At 39.4% G+C, this 18,911-nt stretch overlaps 1 protein-coding gene across 1 annotated transcript in view; it reads right to left on the minus strand.

Moving 5' to 3' along the window:
* Nucleotides 1–309: 309 nt before the first annotated feature.
* PI15 (peptidase inhibitor 15) overlaps nucleotides 310–18,911 on the minus strand; it is a 33,804-nt gene continuing 15,202 nt past the window's right edge. Inside the window, exons 3-6 of the mRNA XM_006270616.3 lie at nucleotides 9,048–9,166; nucleotides 8,562–8,694; nucleotides 8,311–8,426; nucleotides 310–6,539 (exon numbers count right to left, since the gene is read on the minus strand). Of these exons, the coding sequence (XP_006270678.1) occupies nucleotides 6,404–6,539; nucleotides 8,311–8,426; nucleotides 8,562–8,694; nucleotides 9,048–9,166 (504 nt within the window). The 3' untranslated portion in view covers nucleotides 310–6,403. The remainder of the gene's footprint in view (nucleotides 6,540–8,310; nucleotides 8,427–8,561; nucleotides 8,695–9,047; nucleotides 9,167–18,911) is intronic.

An 18,911-nucleotide genomic window follows, 5' to 3' on the forward strand; every position in this document is an offset into this window, starting at 1 on the left:
CACTTCCCCTGGTCAGAGGCACACAAGAAAATGTTGTCACCTGCTGTTTTTAAGGCAGGCCATGAGCTCAGAACTATGAAAAATCGCAGCTCTCCCAGTAGAGAATGCTCAGTTTGTTGAAACCAAAAGATAACAGGAGGTATGTAAACACTTTTAAATCATATTAAAATTTGGGTTCAGTTATTTTTTACTAGTTCCCTTAAAACTTGCCTTTTAATTTTATTTTTGGCCCAAATAGATTTTTTAATATTTTAATTAGGCATGACAGGGGCAGGTGCAAAAGTAACAAAAATGCCTCAGAAGAACATCAACTGTAAATACTATTCATTTTATTTAAATGCATGAATATTACACATTAATTCAAAATAATCTACATTTCTTTTTATTTTCATAAGTTTGGGAGTTGAAACAGAAATACTGATTTATGTCTCAGTTATAGCATATATATAGATAGCATCATATCACAACATGGAAAATGTTATTCACTATTATTTTTGTGTCAAGCAATGAACATTCATGTCAGGGAAAAAAATAATTCATTAAGAATACAAAAGCCAAAAAAATTATGAAAATGAGTGAGAAATGGGTAATTTTACTATATAAATACTTTAAAAACTTTTCAGGTTTGATTTTAATCAGAATGATATATTCTGTTTTAGTTATGAATCTTAACGTTGTCTAATCCTCAAAACATTGTCATACTATGTTAAAAAAAAAGAAAAGCAAATGTACAAGCATTTAGCAACCATAAACTATCCAAAAGTTTAATTCTTAAATGAATCCCAGCATTTAAGCACCCTTTAATTAGATATGACCTTATATGAAACAGAGATTTACCTCTTCAGAGCAATACAATATTGCCACTAAATCCCAGTATTAGTACCCTAAACATTGTATCAAAAATAGTTCCTGCCTTGTGTGATGTTATTTCTGCAGTGCTTTTTCAAAGGAGAGCTCAGCACACAGATGCCATTACTGTTTTGGAAGCAGGCTGACAGTTACCTGGAGTTTAACCCATTCTGTAAACCATCTGGTTCAAAAAGTGAAATCCAGAATAACATGATCAGATGATAATTTGAAGAACTTCTTCTTTGCTAGTCAATAAACCATGTCTTGAGAAAAACTCAGCAACAAAAAAATAAGCAGCAAGATGGCCTTCAAATTATTATTACTATTGTTAGTAGTAGTAGTAAGCTAAAATGTCATAATTATAATTAGAAGAAACCAGACTGAGGAGGTCATGTTTCTAGTATGTGAATTCTGAGGGAAAACTCTATCCAAAAATAGGGATTTACAGCGTCTGTGGTTTTAGGACCAATTAATACAGCCAAAATGCAGGAATTTATATACTGCACAGTGTACAAAAACCTATTGTTAAAAAAGATAAGTAGTTCACAAGCTACCTTCAGATTTAATAAAGGAAAGCAATAGTTATGTCTTTAAAGTCTATCAGTAACTCAGGGAAAGTTTAGCCACAAGACATGGGCATTTGCAAAGATCTTCTTCCTCCCAATGATATAATTATTACTGTTGCATGTGTTTAAGGGCTTTCCAGTGGCTCCTTTTCCTCTTTTGAGTGTTACAGAAACTGAGTTCTACAGGAAATCAAGCCTAAATAGATTTGTTTTTTCAACCACAAGAGGGCATCCATGCACACAACCTCATGTACACACATTCTATGCTATATATTCTTTAATACAAGGATGTCAAACTTGCAGGTCCTGCAGGCCTGATGAATGGCGCAGGGTTGGTCTATGTGTTGGAAGAATGGTGCAGAGCCAGTCCATGTGCCAGACTGGGCCCAGAGACCAGACTTGTATGCTGGATCCAAAGCAGACGGCCAGTCTGGTACAGGCATCATATGCAGCATTTGCCCTGGACTGGCTGTGGCCAACACATGCAACACACACTCCAAATTGGCCATAGGCACTGCATGCAGCATGTGCCTTGGCCTAGCTGGAGACACTGCATGTAGCATATGCCCCAGGCCACCCCCACATGCCACATGCAGTTTGCACCTGTCCCAGCTCTTTCATGCAAAGCACATGCCTGTCCTAGCCCAACATGGGAAGCACTGTGGGCCAAATGATAGGGCTCCATTGGCAAAGTCTGGCCCATGAGTCATATCTTTAGCATCCCTGCTTCAGTATAAGACCCCAGCTATGGTATTTATCAATTCTGCTGTATACCTGTTCTCTTTTAGATTCCTGAGTCCCCAATGTTGCTGAAAGGACAAAAATCTAATTCTACCTTCTGTTACCTTTACAGGCATCAGTTTTTTTCCTTCATCCTCTCTTTCCAGAGGGTTTGGTCCTAGACCTTTTGAAATTAGTGGCAAATATCTCAATGGTATCAATGAGGGCTGATTCAACTCCCTTTGGATTCAATGAGAATTGAACTTGATCCCAAGAGAAGGGCATATATACAGTCTTACAGGCTGAATTAAACAAAATGCAATTTAAAGTTTTTGCATTAGTTCATTCCTGAGAAGGTCATTAAAGTGTGTTCAACAGCAATCTAAATTACTGAATGTCTTATTCTCTCTTTGATCTTGACACAGGAGTTTAATCACTAATAATAGGGTTCTTTAAGTGTATTAAGGGAGACTGACTTTTTGAGATTAGGAATAAGTTTTCCTGATGCATAAAAGACGTTTTAAAGCTGAAGTCATCTATGTACATGTCTTTAAAAGAAGAATTTGAACAAGTGCTGTATTGACTTCCTTGTGGATACTTTATTTACTTCGAAAAAGATCATAATCCTTAGATTATATTCAGTAATATCAGAAATAAACCTCATCCTCTGCAAAAATATGAATAGCACCAGAATTTATAGATTAGCACCAAAAAGACAGCCATTACTATCCATTTGATTAGACATCTGACTGGCAGTTATTATGGTATAAAAGGCTGCATTAGCTTGCATCAGGACATATTTTTACTTCTATAACTCTCATAGTATCTTTTATTTGAATCACAGCTATTCTTCATCTTATTTTAGCATTTGACCAATTCTACAAATATTTGTTTTAAATTTAAAATAGAACAAGATTTTGTGTTCAGAGGAATATATTTCCAACAGCCAATTTGTTGCTAAGCAGCACATACCTTTTCTGCTATGAAGGAAGAGTGGGTCTGGATTTTTAAGTCCAAAAAAGGAAGTTGTGGGGTTTTGCTCCTTCTCTTCCTCAGTTTGCAAACCCAAGGACTTATTATTATATTATAGTAGATACCTTGGGTCTCCCTGACATTTCTGGTACTTTAGCTCCTGCACTATTTTGTGTCAGATAATAAATCAAGCAGCACTGACACAGACCATCAAAGGAGAAGTTGTCTGGCATTGTTGTTATTCAACCCAAGAGAGAGTTGATGATTTTATTTATAGGGATTCAAATAAATAATATAGAAATATTTATAGTCCACAGCACTATTATAATAAATGGAATGGTAAATGGTATTTCGTTAATCAAATGTCTGATTAGGAGTAACCCCTATTGATGCTGGTATACTCAGAAGCTGCTCTTATGAAATAGCTTATACTCAGATTATTTCCTGCTGCTCTCCATTACAGTGTGATTATAATAGATACAATGATCCCTAGCACCATGACTGGGTGTTGTGAAAAATCTGTACATCTGTGTGATAGTTGCAAATTTTCCTGTATCCACAGAAAACAAAATATTCCACACAATCAACTTATTTCTACCAACTTAAAAAATGAACAGATACAATTAGATATATACCCGTTATAATAATTTCAGTTGAATTACAGATGTATAAATTAATTTATAATTTCTAGTCTGGTTTGGAAAGTGTCCTACACAATGTACAAGTTGCAAGTTACAAAGTGCATCATTATTATTAAATGTCAACCCTAATACTATAGGCTCTACAGCTTAATCTGAACATTTGTTAAATGTATACTCTGCCTAATTATATTTTCTTCAATTGCAAAATAAAGAAAATGTAAAGATGCAGTCCTTATCCTTCCCCCTTTCCTTCTCCAACGAGACCCATCATAGGATACAAATTGCCCTTTGCATCTGATCTTTTACTCTTTTGTTAAAAATGTTCTTTGGGTGACAGTGCATGGTCTACTTGACAGTTAAATCTCATCAAAATCTTTTAAATGTGTGTATAAGTGGTAGATAAAATTTGTGTTAACTCTCTGGATAGGGGAGAATTTCATACTATTTAAGTTTTCTGACAAGTAAGGATTGACTGACTCCAAGCCCTTTATTTAGTCAGGAAAATCCATACAATTATAATTGTTACTAGTATTAAAACAGGAGCATTAACCTAAGTGCAGAATTTAAGCTCAGAAATTTATCAATGGTTCAGGATTATATACCTCTCAAAGTACTGTCTTTTCAGACAAAGAAATGTTGCTTCCAGAAATGTTTGAAGAGCTACAGTACAATTAAGGACCTCATCGAAGTACATGTCAAATGATAGGTATCCAGAGAGCCAACATTTTTATGCTGTCCAGTACAGAACTCATGCTATCAATATTATTGACATGTTTGGCAAAAGGGTTGATTACATATATATATAATTCCCTTTTTTCAAGTTTAGAAAAAATTACTTGTTATCATCCCCTCTATTATGATGGCAGACTCCCTTGATCATTCTTGGGAAGATGGCCTTATTGCTTTAAAAATGCATGTATACAATACCAGTGAAGTTGTACCACTCTAATTGTAGTACTGACTCTAGCTACATCAAGTTCAAAAAGTTTAAAGCTTTGTGGTCAGCCATACTAGGCACAAATGGGAACATGGAAAATTGGAAAGAAGTAATTGTGCTCTCTGTCACGTGTGGATTAAATTCTACATTGTAGTATTCTGTACATCCCTTAGTCAGTTCAATTACGGTTGCACATGTTGGTATACTAACAAACAAGAGTTTGAAATCTAACTATATAATTCAGGAAAATCTATCTGTTCAGTGTCCTAGTTTAAGCTGTAGCCATTAATTCTCCATACCTTTCTACTAAACACCCATTCTGGAGGGGGGTGAGTACATTTTTTTTCAAGAAATAGCCCTGCTCCATTGTGTAAAGCACACTGTCAACTGCTATACAAATTATCAGTTTTTTCAAATGCTGTTAAAAGATTTTCTCTTTCCCATTTTTAAGTTCTATAATCAATTTGATCAATGACAACTCTTTTGGGAAATGTTTTGATTAAAACTTAGGCCAGATCTATCTTTGAAATATTTATCAATATAACTATTTCAGTTAGTGGAAGAGTTTTTTTAAAAATCAGAATAGTTACACTGATAAAAACATGGATGTCATTTACTTACATACAGGTGTCTTGTAACAATACAGTCATTTTCCTTCCCATATGGAAATTGATATGCTTGTATAAAACATCTTTATACTAATATAGTTATGTTCACCTGTGGGGAGGTGAACTGGTTACAGTGCTAAAATACTGGTAATTTTTTCTACTGTAGAAAAGGCTCTAATTAGATTGGTGAATACTTTCCGCCCCACGGTATATTGTAGTGGTGCAAAGGCCAACATAGCTCCCTATTCTTTACTTCTCTCTGTTCACACAGGCATTATTGATGATAGCAGCAGCCGTGCGCTGAACTCTTGAAAAATAATTTAAATTAATCACTGTTGTGCATGAGGTAGCTAAAATAGGGCTGAAACTTGCAGTTTCTCCTGCATGTGTGTATACTCCTTCTCAGACTATCATCAAATGTGTACATGTAAGCACAGGTACAAAATAGAGTACCGCTTCCAAGACAAGGACAATGCATGGTGTTGTACAACACACTACAGCAGTGATTTTCAAATCTTTTGCATTTGCATACCCCTAAAACATTTTGAATGAAGGTGAGGAACCCTTTGAACTATAAGTATGGCTGTTCACATACTTTTGATAATCATAGTCTTCTTTTGCGGACCTCTTAGACATAGTCTGTGGACCCTCAGAGGTCCACAGACCTTAGCCTGAAAACCACTGCACTACAGTCATGGCTGTTTTGCTTTTTAAAACATCGATTTAGATTCCAATGACACTATGCTGTCTATATCTATAATTTTAAAGGAAGTCAGGTTTTAGACTTAAGTTGACAGTGCCCTTTTAAATGTGCTTTTAATAGAAAATAGAATACATTCCTTAGGAAACTACCCTGTCCTAAGATGAACATAAGCTTATCCTTCTCTACATGGCAATCATCTGAACTGGAGAACATTTGGCTATAAATTCAAAGGGCTAAAATAAATGTATTCTGTACTTTGAAAAGTAATTTAACAAAAGCATACAAAAAGAAAACCAAGGTATTATTACAGTATCTTTATATATATATTTATAATATGTGCAAAAATCAATATACAAGCTTTTGTTATTCAGCCATATTATTTTAAAGTAATGTAAACTGATGCTAGCTTATTTAAACCAATATAAGTAATTTGATGTAACTCCCGGGAAACAAAGATTGTCAGTACAAGATCCTCCATAGCTAGGTGGGCAAGCAGAACATGGGACTCCTACTTTATATGGGGCTTCTCCAATCCAGTTGCCCCTGAAAATAAAAAGTAAGAACATTTTTTAGTAATCTGAGAAACAATTATATATCCAAAATAAGTGCAAAATAAATTTGGGGGTTATGTTTCCCATAGGGTACTTATAAAATATATCCATACTCAGTTTGGAATAACTTTTGCAGGCTTCCCCTCTAATCAAAGGAAAACAACCAAAACACTTTTTTCAGTAAGGAACTGGGGCACAAACATGGTTTCAAAGTTTTCTTAGACTGTTAAAATGCTTTAGTTCAATGGCTACATACATATTTTTTAAAGTTAGTAAGTTATATCTTACTGGAGAGTTCAGCCAGTTGGGAGTCATTAGGTTGAGGCTGAACCCAGGATGATTTGCTCAAGGGAAATGGAAAGATAAAAGATTATTCACAACAGCATTATAGAAAAAGTACTGGAAGTGGAAGATTACTTGAAAGTTGCATGAAAGAATGAAAGCAAGATTCTACTGGAGGAGGGCCCAGGCATCATTATTTGTAGGCCCCAGGTGTTCTGTGGCCATGGGCGACTGGTGCCTCCTGATACTGGGGGGGCACCAGCAGCCAATAGCCAACCAGGGGGGTGGATCACCCAGTGGCCCATCGCTGCTGCTGGTGGAAGTGCCGGCAGCAAAACAGGAAGTGCTGGCAGCAAGCCCAGAACTGCCACTGGTGCTTCTCTTGGTGCCCCCATAATCTCAGGGGTTGTACTGGCTATCACCCCCCACTCCCTGGCCTGTGAGGCCCAATCTCAGGGGGGGCACGTGCCCCCCCATGCCCTCCATATGCATTGTCTATGCCTGTGACCTTTCCCACTTTCCAAATGAGAGTATACCACAAACCATATTATTGACTAGACTGGATCCCCCTCAACTCCTTCTCTTGAAGCAGGCCTAGTGGGCAGTTAGAAATGTATGATTCATGGAGAGCAAGCAACAGGGAGCCTATAGCTCAATGAAATGGGCATACCTCTGAGAATTCAAAGTTATAGGTTTCAGTTCCTGCATCTAGGGTTATTTCTGGGTTTTATCCAATGACTGTCTACTGTAAAAATATATGAATGGTCTCAGTAGTAGGGACTGGAGCTAAGGTATATCCCCTCCCAGAAGAGCAACATAACAGGATCCTTGTTTCCCCAAAATAAAAGAGGTTTCTTCAATAAGTTTGTTTTTTTACCCAATTCACCTGTTAAAGTTTATACAATCTTTATGACCACAGATAAAAAATCCTTTTCTTTTTCATAAGGCAGCTGGGACAACAAAATTATTCAAACTCACTCACTCACATATTCTTCCCTACTTGTGGATCTGTGCCATTGAAAGTTTATGGAAAACATGCACAACTCATTATTATTTGTTTCTTACACAGCACCAGGGGTGCTGCCAAAAATTCCAGTCTTTCTCCTCCAGAGCTAAAGGTCTGGTCTACAATAAGACAGCTTGCATAAAGTGAAGACTGATATGAGCAGAGAGACTGCAGGATTGGATGCTAAATTAGATATAGCATAGCAAGGGGAGAAAAGGGCATGTGGAGTGGGGGGGAGTTATGAAAACGGTAAATAGTACAGTATGAAATATAATAATATGTTTTTGTTCCAAATAAATAGTAATGTTTCCATTTTTGTTTGCGTGCATTTATGATCAATAGTGCTAATTGAGGGAATAAACCCCGCAAAAACCCATGAATGAAGGTCAGCTTGAAAAGAAGTTAAAATCCCTACAACATGAACCTAATGTACAGAAAGTATGAAAGTAAACAGAATAAAAATAAAGGAACTTACTTTGGGGCATAGTTGCATACCAAGTAAACAGCTCGTTGCCAAACTGATCCCCAGACATTCATATTGTGGCATGTATGGATCGCGCAGCCTATACGATTGGAAGTGGCCCAAACCATCTGAATAAATAATCATTATTGGTAAAGTCCAAATTGAAAAGAAATATATATATATAAGAGAGAGAGCTATAAATGCAACATAGAAAAGTCCATCTTTGAACTGTTGATTGGTAAAGAGAATGGAATTCATATAACCTGTGTATAGTGTGTGCACATGGGTCCATAGCATCTCAGAGGGCACCTAGGGTTGCAGTCCTGAGGATATGGGAAAGCATAGTCCTTCACTTCATCATACCATGGCTTTACCAGCTGAAGAATGGACCGATACCTAGATTTATTTAAAGGCAGAAGAGGGGAAATACATTTTAGAACTTTATACACTAGAACATTCTGTCATACATCCATGGGATGTGTTATGGTCTATTTAAGAACAACTTTTCTTTTGAGACTTGAAATGCTGGGTTAGAGTTAATGATGACCAGTTATTCATTTGCATATTTCTAAGTAGAATTCGTTTTTTGAGTTTTTTTGGGGGGGAGGGGTTTAATTACAAGCTAGTCTAGTGGTTGTTATCATGCTAGCTGAAAGGTTCACATATGCGTGGATTCATTGTAATTTACACCAGCTGAGGTGTCCAACTTGTACACAGGTGCACAAAAATTCTACAAGACAGTTGCCTACCTTCCAGTTCTTACAGACAAGTTTTGACCCAAGAATCTCAATAAGTAGGAAGGTCCATGGTCCCAAATGCATGTAGCAGCCCAAGCCTCTGCCGATTTGGCAAGAGTTTCATCCCAAACCTGGCAAAATAAAAAGTCTTTAGCAAAAGCAATAAAAATTACAGTATGGTGCAAGAGAGTAAGAGGCAGGTACCATAAGATATGATCATGTAAATAAACCATATCAGATTCATAGCTCAGTATCTGAAGAGGACTTTTAAAATACATTAATCAAAACTTCAGTTCTCATGAACTAATCCTCTATTCTGTGCTTTATAAAAACCAAAATCCAGTCAGAGGCCTCCCTTACCTACAGGAACACAGATCTAGCACACACACACCTTATGAGATCTTTCATAGGACCAGATCAGATAAACAAGGTCTGCTAGTTTAGGTGATTCCATGTATGTAGACCTCCCAAGTCACAAATGGACCCTTTGGGTCCTGGCCCTCTATGGATTTGTATGGGGCTAAAGATAAGAAAGGATTGGCTAGGAGCTATGGTCAGCCTTGTATTTGTTGGAATGAAGGTTAAGGGGATACATATTCAGCTGGAGAACGTGCAAGGGAATGATATTGCAGCCATAGCCATAGCCAGTCATTTTAGTGCCCAGTGCAAGTTATGCAGATTACCCCCCTACATGCTACTATGTAATTACTTCCATTTCAAGTAATTACACCCTGACCCCATGTGATGGCACCCCCCATGCAATAGCACCCAGTGCCAGTTCACCACTGACACTGCCCTTGCTATGGTACTGAATTTAGCCTTGGATGATTTCACATCCTCTTTGAAAACTGCTACATCCAGCAAAGGGATTCCTGGATGCATCTCTGGCCCAGGGGAGCACATGCTTTTGAGACTATATTGTCAGCAAAGGGTATATAGCACAAGCAATGAGTCAGAGTGGAGGCACTGATCCTCTTCAAGCTCCACCAGCCAGGATCTATTTGAGTATAAGCTCCCATAAATCATTCTGCATGGGAGCCACCCCTCTGAAATAATAGGAAAACAAATTAATAAAGAGATCTTTCAGAGACTGCCTATCCCTAAGTCCCCTTTCAGGAGTTCTGTTATAGGTATACAAATTGCAGCATATCATTCTTTTTTACTAAAGACATTTGAACAATGGGGGAACATTTTTCCTTATGAGTTAACCAGTTATCTTAACTAAACCTGAACACAGGTTTAGTTACAACACAGTTGTAACCAAATACACTTATTTCCAGAACAAACACTTATGAAGTCATTAACAGAGGAATGTCTCAGCCAAATAAATAGAAGCAATGAACGATCTCTTACAAAAGAATACATGTTGATGCTAATGCTCCAGCCATGGACTATCTTCCTATTGACATGGAATATGCATGTTTAAACCTCTAAACCTCAACCTACAAAGCAAGCCTCTAAAACTTGCTGAGTTTACAATCTAGTGTGTCCAAAGCTGCAGAATGATAAGTAGTGGGAATCAGAAAATCAAAGGCTATTGTTCTAGCTCATATCCCTGACTCCATGGGACAGGTAAGACAAAGTTGCCTGTGTAAAACATGAAATCTGTTTGAGTTTATGAAACCACTATATCACTGAATGTCTTTCCATATATTGGATTACAAATATAAGGAAGCCTATGTCTGTATCCCCTCACAGAGATGAAGGAGGGAGATGTGACTGGGATAATTAAGCCTTTAACTTGAATAGTCTCTTTAACTGAAACTTCTGTAGAGCCAAGATGGCTGCAGCCGAATGTGAACAAACTTTCCCAAAGTAGCCTGCAGGAGGTGGGAATGGAGCAATGGAAAATCCACCAAAAAATGGAAGAAGCAAAGATAAAAGGTGTTAACAGTTGCTGTTAAAAAAAAACTCAGTGAGTCAGTGTTCCTCACTGAGCTGAGGAATCTTTTGACAGCTAGATCTGAACAAGCTAAGGAAAGCTGAGTAGAGAAATCAGGGATAAGTCCAATAAGGTACCCAAAGATTGGAAAAGGGCCAATGTGGTCCCCATTTACAAGAAGGGGAGAAAGGAGGACCCTGGCAATTATAGGCCAGTCAGTCTTACCTCAGTCCTTGGGAAGACCTTTGAGAAAATTATCAAGGAGCACATCTGCAAGGTCCCAGCAGAGGAGGTAACGCTCAGGGGCAATAAACATGGGTTCATTGAGGGCAGGTCCTGCCTGACTAACCTGGTTTCTTTTTATGATCAGGTCACTAAGTCCCTGGATGAGGGTGTCAGGGTGGATGTCATCTTCCTGGGCTTTAACAAGGCCTTTGACACTGTTTCCCACCACATTCTCTTAAAAAAAAACTTAGTGACTGCTGCACTGATGCCTACACAGTCAGATGGGTGGCAAATTGGCTAGATGGTCACACCCAGAGAGTGATGATGGATGGGTCGTTTTCAACCTGGAGGGATGTGGACAGTGGAGTCCCCCAGGGCTTGGTCCTGGGGCTTGTACGGTTCAACATCTTTATCAGTGATCTGGATACAGGTATGGAATGCACGCTGTCCAAATTTACTGATGACACCAAGTTGTGGGGCGAGGTGGGCACGCTGGAGGGGAGGGACAGAATCCAGCTAGATCTAGACAAATTACAGAGTTGGGTGGATGAGAATAGAATGGAATTCAATGCAGACAAGTGCAAAGTACTGCATCTAGGGAGACGAAACCAGCAACATACCTATAGGCTGGGGAACACTCTTCTTGTCATCATAGTGGCAGAAAGGGATCTTGGAGTCATTGTTGACTCCAGGATAAACATGAGCCGCCAACGCGAGAAAGTGGTCAGTCAGGCTAACCGCACCTTGTCGTGCATCTACAGATGCATCACAAGCAGGTCCAGGAAGGTGATCCTTCCCCTCTATGTGTCATTGGTCAGGTCACAGTTGGAGTACTGCATCCAGTTCTGGGCGCCGCACTTCAAGAGGGATGTGGCTAGCATTGAGAGGGTCCAGAGGAGGGCCACTCACATGGTCAAGGGGCAGCAGGGCAGGCCCTATGAAGAGAGGCTAAAGGGCCTGAGCCTATTCAGCCTCCACAAGAGAAGGCTGAGAGGGGATCTGGTGGCCATTTAAAAACTCACCAGAAGAGACCAGTTAGAATTGGGGGAGGCTCTGTTCCCTGGGGCTTCACCCAGGGTTATTAGGAATAATGGCCAAAAATTGTTAGAGAGAAAGTTCAAGCTGGACATCAGGAGACATTACTTTACAGTTAGGGATGCCAGGCTCTGGAATGGGCTCCCAAGTGAGGTGGTACTCTCTCCTACCTTGGGGGTCTTCAAGAGGAGGCTGGACAGATATTTGGATGGGGTGATATGATCCCAGCACCTGTTCCTGTCCGAGGCAGTGGGTCGGACCTGATGATCTGTTTAGGTCCCTTCCGACCCTAAGCACTACAATACTATGAAGTCCATGACCAGGAAGACAAGACCCAGCCAGCAGAGTGGGGTCCAGAAGAAGGGAGCTGCAACACCTCAAGGCACTGACCACAACTCAAAGATCACTCAAGAACATGAGAACTGAGGAGGAGGAAACTGTATACATAGATTCCTATTTTGTCATGATATACATATCTCTTGTGATTGGATTCCACCTCATATTACTGATTTAATAATTCTACTGCAAAACCTGTGGTTAAAGGGTTAAATTGTAACTTGCTACCACCAGAGTTGGAACTTGGGAGATTCTCCTTAAGATATTATAGAGACTTATGGTCAGCAATTCCCTAGAAGTGTACATGAGAGGCCAGAGCCAGGAACTGTGCCTGGAGCCTGCTCAGACCCAGGGGACCTTAGAAGCATGTGGTCCAAATACAGCTGCCTGGTGATTATCCATTAGGACTAGCTCAGCCAGAATTGTGACACCCCATAAACACTCTTCCTTGCTGAGATTAATCATGCCTCTGGCATGAATACTCTCTGCCAGAAGGTTGTGTGCCCACTTGAAGCAAGCCTGGCAAGGGGCCCACAATAATCTCCATGTGCAACATATTTGCACAAATAGCACTGAGCTTCTCATTTTGACCCAACATGATTTTAATAATAAAATTACCTTGCCTATACAAAACACATAATATTTAAAACAGTGTAGTCTATACTATTAAAAGGGCTGCACATAGTGTCACTTTTTGTTTTACTAATAGTGGTTGTTTAAACTTTTGCACTTGAACAGTGAAAGCAAGCCTAAACCATTTCTTGTTTCTGTTCCCTTTCACTTTCTTATTCTCAAGTATCAGAACAATGCTGCTATGTTGGGGCTGTGAAAGCAGTAGGGAAATATTGAAATCCAAATTATTGGATGCACAGGCATGGCTTTAATACATAATGGCTAGGGACACAAGTTACACATAAACTGATTTAAGTGATGAGAAACTGGTTTAAACCTGTAACAGAACAGAAGTTCAGTGCACATAAACCAGTTTCAAAACAGCTGAAACTGGGTTAACATAAACCTGGCTGAATGTAGTATCAGACTTAACTAATTTAGGTCAAACTTGTTTATGAAACTTCTGTTTCAAACCCCTTCCTGGTTCAGGTTAAATCAGAGTCTCCCAGCATCCCAGGATGCTTTACAACCCTGGGCTGGGCTGTGCTGCCTGCTCCAGGGAGCAGGGCTGGCCCCGCCCCTCTGCTCTCTAGCCAAAGCAGTGAGGGCTGGTTCACTGGCCAGCTCACCACCACCCACCCCAAGCAGACCCCCGCAGAGGTCTGAGGCTAGTAAGGGTAGCTCAGTGTGCTGGCCTTGTCTCCTTCTCTTCATTCTGCTGGCTGTGAATGTGGACTACAAATCCCGGAGGTACCTGGAAGCAGGAAGAAGAAGTGATGAGAAACCATGCAAAGTCCTGGTACTGTGATTCTGTCCTGCAAATTCCAGAGACCTCAGCAGCAGCAGAAGAGGAAGCAAACACACAGCCAAGCTTCAGAGAAAGGACTATTCTTGTTCAAGCTTTTATGATTTTAATGCCACTACCTTTTTCCCCCCCACCACCTCCGCAGCCTGGCAGCCCCTCCTCCTTCCACCCAGGCAGATCACAGACTGGGGCCAGGCCATGCTCCCTCTGCTCCAGCAGGGAGGGGGGGAAAGTCTTGGAGGGCTTCTCTCCTTCCTTCCCTTTGGCAGTGGCTGACAGGCATGTTCTAGCACCCCTAGCTTCTGGCTTGAGCCACTGCAGGCATATTGCTGCATTTCCTGAATCGAAAGTGAATGTCTGTTCATGTGTTTCTCAGTTTCTCCCCCAAAAACCCAAATGATGTAATAATAGAGATCAAGGATTAAATTAGGGTGAATATAGTTCCTCATGCTCCTCAAACATTGGGAGACTGCTGCCTCCAGAATGCTCTCCCTCCACATAAGCTGGTGCTTGAAGACCCATCAGGCAAATGAACTGAAATTGGAAGCATCAGGAGACACTGGCTTCCGGTTGCCGAGTTATTGGAGATCACAGACTCTGTGTTTCCCCCACCCCCCATCCCCCCCGCTGACTAGGTAGAGCAGCAGCCCTTGATGGGAGTAGCAGTTTCCCACCAAGAAGCCTTCTCACTAATGGAAGATTTGTCTCCTTTCCAGTTCGCAGGCCCACTAAGAGCTTAAGACCAGCTCTTGATCTTTTCCAGAAACAGGAAAGATAAGTAATATTCACTAAAATAGACAGACACATTGATGAATTCTCTTATAAAGACCTAACATCTTCCAAAACATAGGAGGTTATATCAGTAGTTTATATGTCTCTGAGGAAGAATGATCCCGAAACTGTATTTTTATTTGTTTATCACTCTCTCTCTCAGTACAGAGTCTCCATTCTGGTCACATCCAAGTTCTGATGCTATAAGAATGGGGAGGAAGGGGAAAAATATTCAGGTTGAGTAAATAAAATGACTAAAGGCATGGAGGTACAGTTTCCTTATTAGGAGAGGTGAAAAGAACAGGATTAATTAGCAAGACAAGTAAGAGTAAGGGATCGTGCAAAATAATGAACAGTGTGATAACGAATTTCGCTTTATTATTAAACATGCAAAGGGAATTCAATAATACTAAAAGAATAGATTGAAATAGTGGTCTGGATAATACCTGATCTATGGCATAGTACTTATGACACTGTGAGGGGAAGTCAGTGAGGGCAGCCACAAAAAGACAAATAATCAGACAAAGGAACAATAGGTGGAACACTTAGTAAAATGGTCTTGGTGATGAATGACTATGTCATGAAAATACACTTTCAAATAAATACTATGCGCCCAGATCTTCAGATCAATTTACAATGGTTGATAATCTTGCCCTAGATGTTTGTACCTTACCATTAATGGTTAGCCAGCCTCTAGTAGGCATCACAGTGGAATCAAGGGCTGGAAGAGATGTCAAGATGTCATCTGCTCAGTGGTTTTCAAACTTCCTAAAGTTACAGATCCCTTTCATAGTACTATTTCTGGCACTGAACCTCTACCCCTATCCTGTGAACTGCTGTGGATCCAGGTAACTTGGCCCGGCAATGGTGGCACTCTTACCCCAATCTCTTTGCAGAGCCCTTGATGACCAATCACAGAACCCCAAAATCCACATTCTTATCTAAACCATCCCATAAGAACGAAAGTTATTCTTTAGAAAGGATTTGCATAATGAGCGGATAATAGCCTTGTGAGACAGCTTAGGGAAGTTTCAATGTGTTACAAGAAGTACATACTAACTGAGCTTCAGGAGTGAAATTCTAACCTTTCATAGGTCAATGAAAGTACTCAAAAGCTTGCCTATGTTTGTCCCTACCATTCACTTGGTCCAATAAAAGATATCACTCAAGATAATTCTTTCTTCCCACATTTGCTGAACCATCACAGGAACAGTGTCACCTCAACACTAAAAAAGGATATTTTGCCTTTGATATCAGTAATGCCATGATTTTTCCTCTATGGTTAGCAAGAAAACATTAACCCCTATAATTTCCATGAAGTACAACATCAGAGAAAAGAGTATAAAATATTTGTCAATTATAATTTGTAAGTGAACTGAGTCAGCGTCTGTAGATGACTTGGCTGCAGCTACACTGTCAATGTGTTTTCACTATTGTTGATCAAACTGTTTCTTTGTTTTCTCAGGTTCTGCTATCTCTTTGTATCTGTCTGCTGTTCACTGCCTTATACTTACATTGTAAACTCTCTGGGGCCAAAGCTTGCCTTTTTGTTCTCTGGGTGTGTCTGATGTCTATAGTGCTTAGAACAGTAGGGTCCTGGGCCATGGGCAATCTTTCTTATTACAAGAATATTATATTTATATTTATGGAACATTTAAATATGGTGGCCTCGCATACCTAATTTATCTGTGTGCAGGTGAGTCTTCTGTAGGACAATAATCTACACCTGGAAACAACTAAATATTAAGGATTGTAACTCACCTGTTTATATGTATATGGAAATACATTAAAGAAATATATCTGAAACAATATTTACCAATTTAATTAGAGCTCTCTGTAATCTGAGATTACCCATAATCACTGCTTTTATAAAATCTCATGCAAGTTTGCTAAAGGACTCCTAAATTTTACTATACCACAATTTCAAGATCTATTTATTTTCTAGTAATTTCCCAAGAGAAAATGGAAGCCTTTTAAAAGGAACAAAATTACTTCTGTTTTATTTATGAAGTAAAATACCTAATATTCTTAAATGGGCTATTGCCCTTGGCAACAGCTACATATAACAGGTTGAACATGCAAGCTTTTGCTAAGGACATCTGTAAATGATGAATGTGCCATGGTATGGTTAAATTTTACTGACTAAAACAAAACAGGTATTAAAATCAACATTGTTACTACTTTGAGCATACTGTTGGGATAGATGAAACATTAAGGACTCAAATTTTATTGGCAGGCAGAGACAATATACTATTTGCACTCTGTACATCCATTAAAGCAGTTTTCTTTTGCATTCATTGCATGCCTACTGTATGAGTATTCACCTGTAATAGAATGAATGTCATTTTTCTTCAGATTTTCTCTTTTAGAGGAATACCTCTTGATTTACCTGCATATCATGCTACAGCCTCATGTGAACCCAGTTTGAAATGACACACATTGTACAACTACCAGTGGACTAAGCATTTAAGCATTCTTCTAGCGCAGGATATGACATAAACATGGGAATAGCAATGCTCTCATTGACTGCAATACAGAGTAGGATTTTTCTCAGAATGTTATATCACCATGGTAAAATGGGGCCAAGCAGAGTTAACAAGGCTTTCCTTACAACTGGAAGGGCTAGAGACATACATGTATTACACCTATTGGTTAGACACTCCATATCTGCCAGAATGAAGAGCCCATGTGTAAGCCTTGTGCTAGTCCTTCTGTCAAGAGCCTGCGGGGGCTGAAGTTAATTAGCAGTTAACACTTTCAGTGCCTGGGCAAAAATGGAGGCAGGATGGGGCTCTTTAACACTGTAAACTGACAGCCAGCTTGGAATGATGATGATGAATTCTTCAGGGTACTGCATTGATCAAATATGCAAGTCAAAAAAGAAAAATAGAGGATGTTCCTGAATATCAAATAGGTGCTTCGAGGACATGACTCTCCACAGGCAGAAAATATGGCAATTCTACCCTGACATGTGTAAATATGTTTAATCCTTTAATTGCTTTTATTCTGGAATGTATTTCTTTGACTTGCCTTCCACTGCCACAAGCTATTATTTCCTCCCCATTATGAAAAATGAGCAAAATTCAAATACTGGTTAAGCTTGTATCAGAGAAAAATCCATAGACACTCAGTAAACAAATCATAGGGGAGGTCATTTTCAACTACAGCTTATTAACACCTTGTCACAGAAATAAAAAGAAAGAGAGATGAATAATTATCACCTCCCATGTTGCTGATACCCGCATCAAGATTTATGATCTGGCTTAAATTTTACACAACACATTTCTGAAATTATATTTTTTTCTGGAAAGAAATTGCTGGACTATTCCAAACATACCAAAGAGTTCTGTCAACACTTTACTGCATTTTATTAAGCTTAGGAGTGGTATTGCAATCTTTTTTCTAGTGACTTATGATTTCAAAGATGCAATACAGTAAATGTAGTCACAAAGTTTTCTTTTACCTGCCTTACAGATAGGTAAAATACCCATTTCAAGCAGTACACTCAATTTTAAGTGTAACATATAACCCCTTACACCAGTAATGCATATACACATATAAATACATATTCGACATTTATTTTTATTGTGCTTATTATGTAAGGGGCCACATTTAAGGTTTACACATTTTGGTGACTGCATGCCACCAAAGTTCCAGTTCATGTGAAATTACCAAATTCCAGGATTCAGAAATTGAGTTTACCTTTTTTCTTTGGCATGGGTGATATGAAAGGAGATAGGTTTGTTTTTTGGAGCTGTTCAGAAAATGGGAGTTACTTATTATGATTTTAAACAGGCCTAAATAAAAATATTGTTATGTCTCTATCCATCCCTTGTGGTTTGGGAAAAGAATGATACTAAGAAAGAATATTTGACTGCATCCAGACAAGCGCAGCCATGCAGTATGCTGCCTCCTTGCAGTGCAGGAGTTCAGAGGGGTATTTGACCCCAGGAAATTCTGGGGTCAAAAAAACCTGCACAGAAAAAAGAGGGGTAGTACATGCAGCGACTGCCTGTGTCACCCACAACTGGAGCCTGGCCATCTGGAGCTATGCTCCAGGTGTCGGCAGACTCCCAGCTGCAGGAGCACCATGTTTGCAGTTTTCCTGACCCACAAGGCCCCAGGTAAAGCTTCTGGGGCCAGCACAGTTGCTGGCCCCAGTGCCCCTGCCCCGACTTGGGGTAACCTGCTGCACACCAGGGCGCACATG

The sequence above is a fragment of the Alligator mississippiensis genome, chromosome 3, assembly GCF_030867095.1.
Source record: "Alligator mississippiensis isolate rAllMis1 chromosome 3, rAllMis1, whole genome shotgun sequence".
Lineage (NCBI taxonomy): Eukaryota > Metazoa > Chordata > Crocodylia > Alligatoridae > Alligator > Alligator mississippiensis.